This window comes from Tamandua tetradactyla, chromosome 3 (assembly GCF_023851605.1).
Source record: "Tamandua tetradactyla isolate mTamTet1 chromosome 3, mTamTet1.pri, whole genome shotgun sequence".
Lineage (NCBI taxonomy): Eukaryota > Metazoa > Chordata > Mammalia > Pilosa > Myrmecophagidae > Tamandua > Tamandua tetradactyla.
Genome location: NC_135329.1, coordinates 146,602,852 through 146,619,190, shown reverse-complemented (window position 1 = coordinate 146,619,190; position 16,339 = coordinate 146,602,852). Strand labels below are relative to the sequence as shown.

The 16,339-nt window shown below is 37.7% G+C and overlaps 1 protein-coding gene across 3 annotated transcripts in view; it reads left to right on the top strand.

The window, feature by feature from the left end:
• The first annotated feature begins 1,669 nt into the window (after positions 1-1,669).
• The window catches only part of GPR155 (G protein-coupled receptor 155), a 45,476-nt gene continuing 30,806 nt past the window's right edge, over positions 1,670-16,339 (top strand). For 2 of the 3 annotated variants that reach the window (XM_077154183.1, XM_077154185.1), the window contains exons 1-2: positions 1,670-1,867; positions 5,691-6,186. In XM_077154183.1, the coding sequence (XP_077010298.1) occupies positions 5,721-6,186 (466 nt within the window). In that variant the 5' untranslated portion in view covers positions 1,670-1,867; positions 5,691-5,720. Of the gene's footprint in view, positions 1,868-2,016; positions 2,427-5,690; positions 6,187-16,339 lie in introns of those variants that run through there. The other variant, XM_077154184.1, reaches the window with a different exon arrangement.

The following is a 16,339-nucleotide window of genomic DNA, read 5'->3' as shown; positions in this document are numbered from 1 at the left end:
TTACCAAGAAGTTAAGAATTGACAAATAATTAAGACAACTGAATCATTACATAGATAGCTTTCTTACCTTCTAGTATATTGTAGAACAGCTAAAAAGAAATACCTGAAATTACTGAAACACACTTAACCCAGATGTCTTGATCTTTGATAACGATTGTACAACCATAAACCTTTTATCTTCTAATTGTAAAAACCTTGTGACTGGACCCACTTGTACCTTCTTATCCTTTTTTACAATGTTGGAGTCTTATGATCACAGACAGCCCCTGATGTTTATTAATGAAAAAACTTGTCAGCCTAGAACTAACCCAGCACAAGTTCTAAACTATCTCATTAGACAAAGCTAGAGCTAAACTAGTTGGCCCATCTGGCATATGCGGTAGTTTAAATGTTAACTTATAAGTGACCTATACCTAATTAAACTACTAAAAATCATGTCCCTCATCATACTAAGTCTGCCACTTTCTTATGTCATTCTATGACTAAGCATGTAATCAATCTGCTCATGCTCAACAATTAATCATCTCTAACTTTCTCATTTCTAACCATTATACTCATTATCCTAAAACCTGCTGTTTTAGTTTGCTATTGCTGCCAGAAAGCAATACACCAGAAATGGACTGGCTTTTATAAAATCCCCTTTATAAAACTGTAAAGTTACAGCTTTACAGTTCTTCAGAGGAAAGGCAGGTAGCTTTCATCTGAGTTCCTCTGTCATATGGGCAGACACGGCAACATCTGCTGGACTTCCCTCCCGACTTCTGGGTTCAAATGCCTTTCCCCAGGGTGGTTCCTTTCTGCATCTCCAAACTTCTGGGTCTGAGCTGCTGAGTTCTCTTCTAACCTCTTTTATACCTCCAGCTAATTAAAGTCACTTATTGTGAAGTGACTCCCACAGAAGTCATTCAGTCATAGATGAATTTCACACACTGATAAGTCCACAGCTATAGAACTACACACCCTCACCTGGCAAGTTGACACCTGAACCTAACTACCACACCTGCCCATCTTTCCGTACTTTAAAACTATCAGAGTTACTGCAGATCAAGGGCTGATAGGTCAGCTGGTCTTGCTTTGGTAGTAATAACCTCTCCTTATGAAACCCCAGTGCCACAGATTGGCTGTCATGTGCAGACAACTCCACATTTGATCAATATCACAATTACAGAGTTTATTTGGGCTTCAAAGGGGAGCACTTTATTTGGGGACCTCTCTAAATTTTCCAACATAACCAGTTTCTTCTCTGTATCAAGTACATATGAATGTACAATCCTCCACAAAAGAAATACTAGAGGCCACAGATTGAGTGCTTAGTCTAATTCAAGCACAGTGCTAATAGTTGTTTCGGTATCTTTCGATTTAGGAAAAAGGTCAAAGTCACACTGTCCTGGGAAGGTGGGAGGATTCTGACCTAGGTCTGAGTACAAGTCCTTTTTTTTAAACTCTATGATATAAAAAGGACTAGGATGCCCAAGAGAGGAATTGGTCGATTATACGAGGCTGGAGTTAGAGGAAAAGAAGAGGCCTCACAAGGCAGAGCCCTCGCTGAGAACAGCGAACTTCGGCACGCAGGCGCCATCTTGCACTCGGGCGGCCGGAAGTCCCGACGCCCGGGCCTGGAGCTCGGGGCCAGCGGGCTGGACCGGGGGTGGGGCTGGGGCGGGGCCGCGCGGCTGCGGCGGGGCGGAGCTGATCCGCGCGGCCGGCTCCTCACTTTCCCCGAACGTGCCTGGCCTTCTTCATCCTTACTAGGTAGCGCTCGGCCGGGAGGGTCCCGGCGGGAGATGACGAAGATACCCTGTCTGCCCGGCCCTCCGCGAGTACCGGCTCCCTCCCCCTTGCGGCCCGGGGGCTACAGACCTGGCAGGTGAGCTGGCTCCGCAGGGCGCGGACCTGGGGGTCCTGGCTTGGCCTGGTGAGCACCTCGTACCCCGGCGCCTCGGGTCTAGGCAGGTGGGCAGCGCCCGGCCCGCCGCGCCCTGGCCCGCGGCCAGCCCGCCTATGGGACGAGCCAGGCCGTTCGGGAAGGTTTGCGTAGGGGAAGGGGTGGCTTGTCCCCCCTGGTGACAGCACTGCCATCCCCCATTTTTGGCTAGCGCTCCATTCGCAGGCGTTCATTCTGTCATTCTCCGATTCTTCACTTTATCCCGAGGTTAGTCTCAGTATCCACCCTTCCTTAGCTTTGAGCCAAATGTTGGTTCCTGCCCCTTTTGGAAGGATGTCAGTAACCGTGACGTTGTGACCCATGCCCTGGGGGGGCTGAGCAACATCTTTTTCTCATCCCAGGCAGTCCTCAGGCTGTCTCTCCACTTCCACTGCTGCCTTCCCGGGCCCGTTGGGTGGCACCTGCTGTCTGGTTTAGGTTCCTTATCTTGGAAGGCCAAAGTCTTGGCTCTGCCGACAGAAGGAGGAGAAGAGGAAGTGCCGTGGGTATCTAGGGAGGACATTTGGTCCTCTGCAAGGCGGTGGGAGTGGGTGGCTGGTGTGGCTGTTGATGCTGAAGAGTACCACTCTATTATGCTTTTCAGACGGGATCAAGGATAGTGGGTGTTTAGAAATTGTCGGCCAGAGAATTCAAAGCTTTCTCTTTGAAGTTAGCCAGACCCTTCCCGTCCCCATTTTTCACTTAATAATAAGTTATTTACAATTTCAGTGATCGTTGATGTTATCTAAACCAAATATGACGTGACCAGGAAGCTTTTTATACATAGCATTTTCCATTCCTTGCCGCAGTGAGAAATCTTTTACAATGAGAAATCAACCTGTTTGTTCTACAAATAAGATGAAAACAGTGGATGTAATTTTTTTTAAACTTCCCTTGGTCTAGCTCCTGTTCATTTTGAAAGAATGCTTTAGAAAGCATGTTTTCCTCCCCTTTAAAAAAGATTAGGATGAAGTAAAACTTTAAAAGTTATTTTTGGTTATTTATTTAGACTTTCCTTCTAGCAGCAGGTGGTGCTTTTATAATACTGAAAAACTTCATGGGAAGGGAAGATTACTTTTTGAAGTTTTTCACTTAATTTTTAACTAATTAAAAGTGAAACCTCGGCATTGCTACAACAACCTGGCTATCACTTTGAGAATAAGGAAGAACTCTCTCTTCACAGCTAATTTATCCATTTAAGATCAACCTAACTTAAACTACTCTTCATTATTTGGTATAAAAACAAAAACTGATAATGTTGTGACCCATCCTATCCCTCTGTTTTGGTTTTATCTTTAATACCAAGTATGTTTGAAGAACTAGTATAGGATAGCAAACTGTACTTAAATTGTTACCATTTGTGTTATTATTATTAAGACTAAAACTCCTAATAGCAATTGCTACCATTCCTTGAGGGGCTTACTTACTTTGTGATAAGCTATGTATAAAATCTCCAGCCCTCATGTTATGTTGCTAAGGAGGCTTTCCCTCTCATTTTGCAGCTGAGGAAACTAAGGCTCAGGGAAGCTAACTCACCCAGAAGGTTGATCAGTGAGGAGGCCCAGAGTCATGTTTAGGACTGTTTGTCTCCGAATCCCTTGCTCTTTTTACTGAGTTACTGCTTATATAGTTAAAAACATTGGTTAAAAAATTATTGGAATATATTGATTTATTAGTGTGGTACAAATAAGTGGTTGTGAGAAGTATGAATTATTAATTCATTCAGGCACACTTTAAAAAACACCATTGACTAGTTTATCACCTTATTCTTTAGCACTGCCTTTCCTTATCCACATCTTTAACTGCTCCCAGTGTTTAATGCCTTTGTTTAACTGTTTAGCAGCTCCTTACTTCAAGTGTGGGTACTTGTTCCAACCAGCAATTTTCCCAGGATATAATTTGACTCTTATTTGGTAAACTTTTAAGTACGTGAGTATTATAGGTTTCGTGTATTGACCACTCCTATCTAATCCTGGTAGAAAAATATTTGTCCTAATCCAGATTAATGTACATTTTTTTTAATGGTTCAGTTTATACCAGGGGCTTATCTCTTACACACCCCCGCATATCAGTTGATGCTGATCTCTGCCCTGCCATCTGAGTCTTTTTAAATATGGTGTGGGTAATTGAAAACTTAACCTAATGATTGTGAATTTCAGGAAGCTTGAGTTTTTCTTTTCTTTTCTTTTTTTTTACTTTTTTTTTTATCTTATATAAGAATACTTTAGATGATTAGCCCAGAATAATCACTTAGAAATTGGCAGTTGTCACCATATTAATTTCAAATTACTAATAAAAGCTGATTAGTTGCAGAGCTGTCCAGACCTTGTGTTCATTGTGTCCCTGGCAGCAAGAGGGGAGCCTGATCATTATTTTAACGTTAGCATAAAGAATTTGTTCCTTGCGTTAAGATTTTCTGAACATCTTTAGAACATTTTACAACATATTTTGTGTTCAACATTTATGAACATCTTTAGAACATTTCAGAACACATTTTGTGTTCTTGGGCCTGTTGCTATAGTAAAAAGCTTAGAATACTTCATCATTTTAGGAAAACAAAAAAAGATTTCTGTCCATGAACTAGACAGTGCTGAAAAGAGAACACTGATCCATTAAAGGGTAATAAAGGTAACTATTTTAATCATTCATCAAAAGAAAAAAAAGGGGGGGTGTCTCCTGTATGCAAACCTCTGATGTTAGGGACGCAATAGTGAGCAAAAACATGCATCGTCCCTACTTCTGTGGCACTTAAGGTCTAGTGAAGGAGACAGACATCAGCCACTCTCAAGCATACTATAATTACAAACTGAGAAAAGTGGCCTAAAGGAAAGGAACATGATTCTATTTGAAAAAGAATCCAGGTCTGAACTGTGTGGTCAGAGAAGCCTTACCTGAGGAAGTTACTCCTGTACTCTGTTATTTGGAGGATAGTAGGTGTTAGTTATGTAGAAAGTGATGGCCTGGTGAGTAGAAGAACATTCTAGAGTGAACTGCATGTATAGGGTCTCTTTGGCGCACAGGGACTATGGGCACCCAGGAAGGCCCCTGTGTCTGTTTTAAAAGGAACTAAAGGTAAGTTGATGGGACCATCATTCTTTCATTCTCTCTTTTATAGTCTAACAAAAGTTAACGATAACTTAACCAGACTGATTCTAAAGACTTTACTTGAATAACCTCATGTTCTCGTAAGGTAGGTACTGTTATCACCATTTCATAGATGAGGAAAGTGAGGCTCAGAAAAATTTACTGGTTAAAAGTTGGTAAATGACTCTACTATACTCTTCCTGTCCTATGCTCATGTGTCACCACAAGCCATCAAAGACTCTTGTGCCAATATGATTCCTCAAATGTAGCCTTGGAAACTTCTGAACTTCCTGGAGAATGTGAATGTATGTGGACATTCAGCAGAAACTCGCTGGTCCCCATGTTCTTATCTCCTTGGTGAAACTTATCTCCAATGTGGATCATTGGAGAGGACTATGAGGCATCACTGTAGCTGTAATATTTGTGGATCTTATTTTAGTTATGGCTGATACTGAATATAGAACAGTGACATGAACCTTATTTTGAGCTGGTCCATGTTTGAGAGTGAAGTTGTTATTGTTAGCCACCATCTACCCCTCTTTTTTTCATTGTAGTTCTCCCTGGTATTAATTGAAGAATTTACGTGTATTTATTTGGCCATATAAATTAGTCAGTCTAGATTTGCCAGTGTATCATTTCAGCTAGAATTTGTCACATTGAATTTTTCTCTTTTTCTTTTTAGAGATTCGGTTGGAATTGGAAAGTGAAAAAAATGGATTCTTTCTCTGATTTACCTACAGAGAACTTCACCATTGCTGACAATATGACCATGATGCCATCTGCAACACTAATGCATGGATTTAATGCCACTAATGGCCCACCTTCAATGTCAATAACAAAGCTTTTTCCAGCTTTATTAGAATGCTTTGGCATAGTCCTTTGTGGCTACATAGCAGGAAGGGCCAATATCATAACGTCAACACAAGCCAAAGGACTAGGAAATTTTGTCTCCAGATTTGCACTTCCAGCTTTATTATTCAAAAACATGGTGGTACTTAATTTTTCCAATGTGGATTGGTCTTTCCTATATAGTATCTTAATTGCCAAAGCATCTGTATTTTTCATTGTATGCATATTAACCTTATTGGTTGCTAGTCCTGATAGTCGATTTAGCAAAGCTGGACTATTCCCTATTTTTGCTACACAAAGTAATGACTTTGCATTGGGATATCCTATAGGTAAGTTATTTTTTATTTTTACAGATTTTAGAAAATTCAAGTGTGTAGGAAGTAACAGTATTTAAGCTTTTAATTTACCTCAGCTTTGTTACTCTTTTTACTTGAGAAATATTTAATAGTTTTTTAAAAATATCTTAATTATATTTTCCTCAATTTGAGAGTTTGAGGATCCTTCAAACACCTAGCTAAAATAAATGGTCATTTCCTAATAAATTTTGTGAACAGTCTTTCTGATACATTCTTTTTCTTCTCAGTAATCACATATGAAAGTTTATTTTCCAGAAGGGTCAGATTTTAATTTAAATTATAAAAAAAAGGTAGTCATTTGTCTATATAAAAATAGTCATTATTAAATGCTAGCAGTGAGAATTTGAGTGATTTTTTTCCTTCCTTTATTTTTCTTACCATCTAGAATATGTATTATTTTTGCATTAAAAATTGTTTTTGACTTTTCAGTTGACATTAGTTGAAGTTAATTTCTGTTTAAGAACAAAAATGGTGAGGGCTTTTTTATTCTCCAACTTTTTCTTCTTTACGTTTCCAACCCTTTAAGAAGCCTAGTTATGTATTTGTTGTATGTGTGTATGTTCTCCCAGTGAAATGGTAAACATACCAATCTGGGATGCTGGTATATGAAGGGAAACATACTCTGTTTTTCAGAACACTCTGTCACCAAGAAAATGTATACCTATTGACTACTTTTAAGACATTTTTAAATTAAAGTTTATGTTGTACTTTGATCTGTTTCATGATGTAAGGACTTGACTATTATGAATATATAAATTCATTCATTTACTCATAGGGACCTGTTTGTGCCAGTGACTGTGCTAAATGCTGAGAATACACCCATGAACAAAGTTCTTATATATATTGATCTTAAATTTTAATGGGCATTTCTTGCACTTGAAAACGGTACTTAAGGTGGTTACATAAGTGAATATCCTTGTTCTCAGGAAATGTATATGGCAGTATTAAGTGTCCTAGGAGCTTGATGTATATAATGTACACTCAAGTGCTCAGAAAATAAATTGGTAAACAGGCAGATGATGGATAGATAGCCAAATGGATAGATAGATGGATGGATAGATAGAGTGATACAGCAAATGTGGCAAAATATTCAGATGGTAGATCTGGGTATGTTCTCCATTTGGGATTTGTATTATTTTTGTAACTGTCCTGTAAGTTTGAAAGTATTTAAAAATAAAAAGATTTTTAAAATTTAGAGGGAAAATAAATAATGAAATAAAAATTAATATACCATTAGGTGCTGACAAGGACCATTAAAAATAAAATGGTGTTGAGCAGTAAGAATTGGGTGTGCTGTTTGAGGTAGGGCAGTCGATGCAGGCCCCTGATGATATGTTTTCTGAACAGAGACTTGAATGGAACTTTTTGAAAAGTATGATTGAAATCTATCATTAATTTACTTATTTCTTATCCAGTAGTTTTATGCCTCCTTCCCCAATTTATTTCATCACTGGCACCAAAAAAGATTTTAGTGGATGCTTTCATCTTTTTCCTCCTCTGTCCCTCTCCATCTCACCTACCAGAAATAGAGATATACCTAAGAAATGAAATAACTTATGAGTAGTGCAGGAGGTTTAAAAGAGAGGAAAACCTATAACTAAGTTGTAAATAGAAATTAGATATGTGTTCCTTTAAGTTTATTGAATTTTAAAGTGAAGGATAAACCAAACATTTTAATAAACACTTGGAAGTAAAAGAGCAAGGAGTTAATATGTTTGCCCATCTCTTCAGGAACATAAAAAAATGTAGATTTGAGAAAGTGTTTGTGTAAAAACTTAGAAGTGGCTCAATACCTGTTATATCAGTAAATATTATGTCTTATTTTAGACATGAATTATAAGTATATAGTTTCATGTATCATAGATTAGCATACCCATAACTAAACAAACTAACATTTGTAACTATAGGTTACACAGTGCTTTCTTGTATACTTAACTTGTTTGAGGTAGAGCGGATATTGTTATCCTCATTTTCAAATAAGGAGAACTGCTCACAGAGGTTGGTTGTCTTATCTAAAGTCACACAGCTAACAGGTGACAGAGTAGGGGCCCAAACCTAGTTCGGGTTCTAAACCCTAGGCATTCCCTTATATCACACAGTTATATAACTTGCCCATTTAATTTTGAGAAGACCTAACCAGACTTTGTAATACATTAGTTTGGAGACTCAAAATTTTTTTCCTCTATAATATTCTTAAAATAATCCATAAAATGAGTAGCAGTAGAAAAAGATCTATTAGATTAATCCATTTTCATATTGAGAGAATCTCCAAATAATAGAAGTAATCAGCTATTTTTATCATTGCTTTTCTTATCCACATTAAACCAGTGAACCAAGTAATAGTCATGTTCCTATCAATTTCCCTGATGATTGTTTTTTAGATTTTTAAGTTGTAAATTTTTACATTTAATTTTGCTTTTTAATCACAAATAATATAAGACTCTCATAACATTAGGTAGCAGACAATATCTTTACCAGAAACCAATAGCATGGACAGAAGTGCTTTCTCACATACCTGCAAATTGAAAGTGTGGTACAGAATTTTCAGGACCATGTATTCTCTCCTTGATGAGATTATTTGTTGTACGTGCACAACTGCCTTCTGGCCTTGTACAGGGTGAACAAGAAGAGTCTTTCTGTAGAGTTGGTCTGAAGACCATTTCTGTTTGTTTTTTTTTTTTTTTTTTTTTTTTTTTTTTTTTAAAGGAAAGACAGAGAGAAGGAAGGAAGGATAGAAGGAAGGAAGGAAGGAAGAAAGGGAAACATTTTTAAACATTTTCTTGTTTTATTGTATTCTGTTTCTCCGTTTTTGTTACATGGGCTGGGGCCGGGAATCGAACCGAGGTCCTCCGGCATAGCAGGCAAGCACTTTGCCCGCTGAGCCACCGCGGCCCACCATTTCTGTTTGTTTTGTGGACCTCCCAGGAATTCTCTCTTGTGCACAGATGATTATTATGGGTTAGAAGAAATGTCCTTTTAAGAGTGAATTTGTTCTACAATATCTATCCAATTTACAGGTGACTCAGGAAATGCTGGCAAGGAGAAGGCAGACAAGTTAATGAATAAAGAGAAAAGACAATCATGTTTCCTTTATCTCTATACTATGACTATAGTAACAGTCTGTGAAATTACATTAAAGTGATTTATCCATACTCAAATGACAGAGTGCATTATTATGGAGTGACAAAACCTCGCTATTTTGTAGAACAATTGTTTTTAAAGGCACTTAAAAGAAATCTGAATATAAGAATAAACTAAGAATTTACCAGGGTGAAATGTTGATTTCAGCAAATCAGAATGGTTCTCTTCCTCTGTCATTAAAGAGATACTAATAGACCATAGTTAAGTCCTATAATTTATTCTTTAAACAATGCTGATAGCATAAGTACCCTGACTAATCATAATTATGCTCTCATGCTTGAGCTGTAAACAGAAAGGAAATGAAGCATTTAACTATATGCCATTAAATAATAGAATGATCTTGTCTGGGTCTTTGTGTTCCTCGCTGGGGATTGAAACCCCACAGGAATCAGAATAGGAGCCACAGTGGATGGTTAATTTTGTCTGTTAGCTCTTCAAAGCTATATAATAATTCCTCATAGTGGGATTCTCCCACTTCCCCAAGAGCCTTATTTATAAGCATTAAATAATTAGATCTTAATAGTTGATATAATGATTATAAATCTAATTTTAGTTAATGTAGGTCACTGCTTTCATATGTATTATTTTCAGATTTGAAAAACTGTCTTCAGGTAACAAGAAGAGTGATGCCAATTTATAGATAAAGATGTAATTTTAAGCAGAAATGGACTGAAATTCCTGTGTTGAACCATATTCTTTTATCAATTTAATAAGTATTTACTTAATCACAAATTTTGTTGTCCCCACTGGTCTATACCTTTCCTTTGTACATCTGTTTAACTGACTTAAAATATCTCAATAGTAACCTGCTTTATAAATATTTGAAATATGTAAAAGGTAAAAAAAAAATTTTGGATATAAAAAATAGATTTACTTATAATAGATTACGGTGTTACAGAATACATTTTTAAACATTTTTTATTGTGGAATATATGCATAAAAATGATAAATTTCAAAATATAGTTTAATAAGTAGTTATAGAGCAAATTCCAAAGTATGATATGGATTACAGTTTTACAGTGTCATGTATTTCCTTATAGCTGTTCTAATACACTAGAAACTAAGGAGAAATAGCCATATGGTGATTCAGTAGTCATAATAATTTGTTAAATATTTCTCTCTGTTACAACTCTTCCCTCTTATTTTATTCTCCCAATCTTCAGGGATATTTGTGGAACAATCATTCTAATTTCATGTTGAAAAGGGTGTCAGCATTATGGGGTAGGGGAATGCAACTAGTTGATATTCTTGGAAACCAGTGCCTCTGGGTTTCAGGGTTTATCTAGCATAGAGCAATTTGGAAGTTTTAAGTTTCTGAAAAATAAACTTAGTGACTGAAACTTTTATACAGTCTCATATAGAGCCCTGGGTATTCTTTAGGGTTTTTAGGAATACTGTTGGTTCGGACTTGGCACACCGTGGCAATTTGCAATATCTAGCTGAAGTTTACCTAAGAGTAACCTCCAGAATAGCTTCTGGACTCTAAACTCTCTTAGCCACTGATAGCTCATTTTGTTACATTTCTTTTCCCCCTTTTGGTCAAGAATGTATTGTTGGGCGGGCCGCGGTGGCTCAGCGGGCAAGAGTGCTTGCCTGCCGTGCCGGAGGACCCCGGTTCGATTCCCGGCCCCAGCCCATGTAAAAACAAACAAACAAACAAAATATAATAAAACAAGAAAATGTTTAAAAATGTTTCCCTTTCTTCCTCCCTTCCTTCCTTCCATCCTTCCTTCCTTCTCTGTCTTTCCTTCCTTTAAAAAAAAAAAAAAAAAAAAAAAAAAAAAAAAAGAATGTATTGTTGATCCCACATTGCCAGGGCCAGGCTCATCCCTGGTTTGACTCCCAGGGAGGCTTACACCCCTGGAAGTCATGTCCCGCATATGGGAGTGGGTAATGAGTTTCCTTGCAGAGTTGGCCTTAGAGAGAGGCCACATCTGAGCAAGAAAAGACATTCTCTGGAAGTGACCCTTAGATATAATTGTAGGTAGGGTTTGCTACCCCGTTACAGAAATTAGTTTCATAAGAGCAAGCCTCAAGACCCAGGGCTTGGCCTATTAACTTGGGAGTCCCTAATGTTTGAGAGAGTATCAGGAATTTCCCAGGTAGGGAAATTTAATAGTTCCATTTTTTTTTTCAGTCCCTCAAGGGACTTTGCCTATACATTGTAGTTATCTACCAGCATACTTTGGAATGTATCAGGGTATTACATTAAGCTATATATAATTACAAGATTGCATTCCCAATTCTGGGCTCCATGTGTTTAGGTTGTTTAAATGAACTGACCAGGCAAGTTAAGTTAAGTTAGATATGTGCTACAGAAAATTTAAGTTTTGGACAAAATAAACATCTCTTCCTTTGGTCAAATTTACTAGGTGGGGTTTTAAAATACAGACGCATCATCCTTTACCCTGTATTCTGATTTACCTTACTCCCAACCAGATCAGCTTCATTCTTATCTCTAATTGAAGTCTGATCTCTTTTTCAACTTCTTTAACAGTTACTGTATACAGTAATGCTGACTTTTCAGAGCTGTAGAACTCTAACTCAGAGTCTTAGGTGTCACACAAGTAGCCAAAGTTCCAGGGAAATACCAGGTTATAAACATAGAGCACAGCATCTCAGAACTTAAAAGTAAGATTTGAAGCCCAGGAATGAATGTGACTGCTTAAGTGCTTACAATCTAGGCCCTAATTTTCTTATAAGTATTTTCTAAAAGAGACTATACAATGTTAGTCCTTTTGTTTCTGGCTAATTAAGATGCGATCACATCATTGTATGCCTCACAACTTCATTCCTTTCTGTAGCCACATGATATTCCATTATAGTAGAATTCATTTTTATGATGCCTGGACACCTTTGATGTCAATTCATGTTAGCTGGTTCTATGCAGCAAATATTTTCAGATGTGCCTAGCTCTGTGCTGGAGCTTGTGGGTTACCAAATGGAGTCTTCAAGGAACTTGGAGTTTGTTGAGGCAGCTCTAATATGAAACAAAGTACCATAGCTAGCCAGAAAATGGGAGGTCAGTATGTAGATTGAAGAATTGTGGAGGAAGTAACATCTAAGGCAAGTCTTAAGATAGTAGGTAGAATTTGGATGAGATAGGAGAAAAGGTTTCAAGAAGTTAAGGGGTGATGGTATGACCAACATGTGTAAGTGGTAATTATGAACATGGTGTTTGGTGCAATGATGACATTAAACTGACTGATGGAGATTTTGCATTAAGGAAGAGTAAGAGAAGAATTGCATAAATAAGGGGTCAATTGTGGCAAGAACTTTTGAAAGTTAAGATTTAGATGTTATGGATAGAAGTGAGTAAATGGTTGAAGGGGGTGGTTGAGAAAAAACAAAAGAATATAACTTGATAAGCTCATTAGGTAATCTAATTTAATTTTTTTGAGTAGTGGTAGTAGTAGGAATCAAGGAGAAAATACAGAAGATCTGCAAAGTAGAAAGTACTTGGTGATTGCTAGCTATAGGTAACAGTTAATAAAGACTATTGCTCAAATTTGCATTGAGCTCTTAAAATAGTATAAAGTGGATTATGTGATAGTGATTCAGTGTGCAAAGAAAGTAAATTTCTAGAAAGAGGCATTAATTTAAGAGGCTTTGAGTAGATCACAGAACTTTAGTTATGAGTTGTCAAAGGTAACAACTGATGTATTGGGGGTGCTTGGGGACAGGCTACTTGGGAAAATTCTTGTACTCAAATTGAAAACACAATGCTTTTCAGCACGTGCTTCATTTTAAAAAATTGAATGGTGGGAAGGTATGAACGCCTTTCTTAGAGATATAGTCAAAATCAAAAGAAGTGTAGTTCTCAAATTGTTATTAAAAGTGCAACATGCTTTTAAATTATGAAATCTTTTGAATATATGACAGAAAATCATTAAGAGTTATGGAACTAGAATATCTAATTTGAAATCAATAGAAAGAATTTGTGTAATTTTATGTAATAGAATATTTTAACTACTGCTTCATTTGGGGGACATTGTAGACCTCTGTATGTGCATAGCTGAAAAAGGGGGATAAAAAGTAGGTTTTAGCTAATGAAAACAGGGAGAACTTCTAAAGGTTATATAATCTAGTTACATAACTTTAACGGTACACGTGCATAATATCACTTGAACTTATGTTTCCTGAGTAAGTAAACAAATATATTCTCCTAACTTGTGTCACCTTATCCCAATGTAAATTGAGAAACCTAATCTTTTACATTTTTCACATGATTGCCTCTCTCCTTGTGGGTGATTGTGGCTGTTCTTTTCTTCTCAATTTCAAATCAATTATGAATCAGCCTTTATATGCATTAATAGGATAATTTCAGGACCCTCTGCCAAAAATGCACTAGGAACCAGGTTGTTTACTCCAAGGCTGTATCTGAATTCCCTGGTTAACCCCAAACCAGGTCAGCAATCCTCATGTCCACTAGGAATCTGCTAGAAGTCTGACCGTCACCCATTTACCCACTCTGCTCTATGCCAACACATCTTATGCAATAGTTAGGGTCTGAAATCATCATGTATAGTCAAACTTTAAAAAATTCTCTTAAAAATTCCAAAAGGTCTGCCCTGTTCAAGATGGCAGAGTGAGAAGTTCAGGGCCTTATGCTCACACAGAAGCTTTGAATAACCAGCAAGAAATGACAGAAAGATCTTTCTCAAAGCTCTGCAAAACAGTTAAAAGACTGCAGTCATAGGATGAATGCCAAATCAGGAAAAAGGCTATTTAAAAGCAGAAAGATCTTGTGGCACCTTGGCTGGGCCTCCCCTACACCTCACCAGCATGACATACAACCCACTGTAATTCCCAGTGCAGATCCCTGGTCCTTGGTTCCAGAGGGAGAAGAGTAACCCTCATGCACATACAGGAAGCTTGTATGCCTGGCCCAACTTGTCTAGTGGTAGCCTGAGGGACTCAACATCCCAGAACTTGTCTTTCTCGTAGAAGGTGGCTCACCAACATCTCCTATAGCACTGTGAGAGAGCAGTCAAGATGTGTTGCAGGGGGCAAGGGATTGCTGGCTGTAGGGCATACAGTGCAGTGCCCAGGACCATGATGAAACTTTCCTAGAGAGGGGACATTCAGAATCTTGTAAGTGGGAGGGGGGAGGAGTTTCCAGATCCCACTCCCACCACACCCCCTGGGCCAAATCCACGTACTAAAGACAAGATGCATGCACAGAAAAGACCAGGGAGTCCTATGCCTGAAACTATTCTCTAACTCATTGTATGATAAGCCCTGAAGGAGAGCACTCACCACAGGTAAATCTGCAGGGACTGAAAAAAGATGTGCCCGTGTGTGTGTGTTTTATTATTTTTTTATTCTTAGCTTCTAGATTCAAAGAAAGCTCTGTTAAAACACTAGCTGGATACATTTAGAATCTAAAGGTGATAACACATTAAAATATCAAAATGTCCATGTTTCAATAAAAGATTATAAAACATACAAAGACACAGGAAACAATGACCCAGGCAAAGGAAAACATTAAAGTATTAGAAGCCATCAGTGAGGAAGACCAGACCTGGAACATACCAGACATACTTTTTAACAAATGGTCCTAAATATGCTCAAAGATATAAAGGAAACGATGGACAAAAAACTAAAGGATATCAGGAAAACAATAGGTGAACACAAAAAGAATATTAGTAGAGAGATGGAAATTATGGAAAGGAACCAAATGGAACTGAAGTCCACAGAAACAGGAACTCAAAATTCCCTAGAGAGTTTCAATAGGAGATTGAAGCTGATAGAAGAAAGAATTAGAAAACTTGAAGTTAAGGCAATTCAATCTGATGTGCTGAAAGAAGAAAGATGGAAGAAAAGTGGTCAGAGACTGAGAAACCTGTATGACATCAAGCTACCAGTATATGCATTGTGGGAGTCCCAGAAGGGGAAGACAGTAAGGAGCAGAGAGCATATTCAAAGAAATATTTCCCAAATTTAACGAACAACATGATTATACACTTCCAAGATGCTCAATGAACTCCAAGCAGGATAGGCTCAATTAGACCCATGCTGTGGCATATTATAACCAAACTGTCAAAGGTAAAGTGAGAATTCTGAAAGCCACAAGAGAACTGATGTGTCACATATAGGGGACCCTGAAGTGCCACTTTCTTATCAGAAACCTGGAACCAAAAGGCAGTGGGAGGACATATTTAAAGTGCTGAAAGCTAAATATTGCCAACCAAGGTTTCCATATCTGGCAAAATTGTCTTTCGAAAATGAGGGAGAGATTAATACTTTCTGAGATAAATAAAAACTGAGCCCGGAGACTCAGGTTCGATTACCGGTGCCTGCCCATGCAAAAAAAATGATACCCAATTTTGTTCAATTATTTTCTAAAAACCATTTTATTTGTAGTTGTGTATTTATTTTTTCCCAAAAGTAATAAATATTCATTTTCAAAAAGCAAACAAAGAAAGCAATTACTATAGAAATATGTAGGCTTCCTAGACCAGAGAGTCCTGCAACCCTCATCTTTCCCCCACGGTAACCACGGGGAAGAAAATGATTCCACTTCATTCACACTTTATCAGTGCATGTACTAGACTTTCAAAAAGAGAGAGAGAAATCATACTGGACATGCTATTCCATATATTTCCGTACTTTTCCAGATTACTTCAAACAGTTCTCATTTTACTCTTTTTAAAAATTACCTAGTTTTCTGTTGCATGGAAATCATTTATTTACCCTTTTTTGGAGGTGGGGGAGTGCATGTTCCAAGACTCGAACCTGGGTCTCCTGCATGGAAAGCTAGCGTTCTACCACTGATCCACGGTGCAGCCCCTACCAATTCCCTTTTGATGTACATTATGGTTGTTTCTGTTAAGGGGTGGGGATGGAAGCGCATAATCCCTGCCAAAGCCAGTAATTAACACCTTGTTTTCTATTTTGTAAGCCCAACTATTGTCTTGCCTATCATGTTTTCTTTAGATAAACCTCATCTATGTTAAAAAAAAAAAAAAAAACTGAGGGAGTT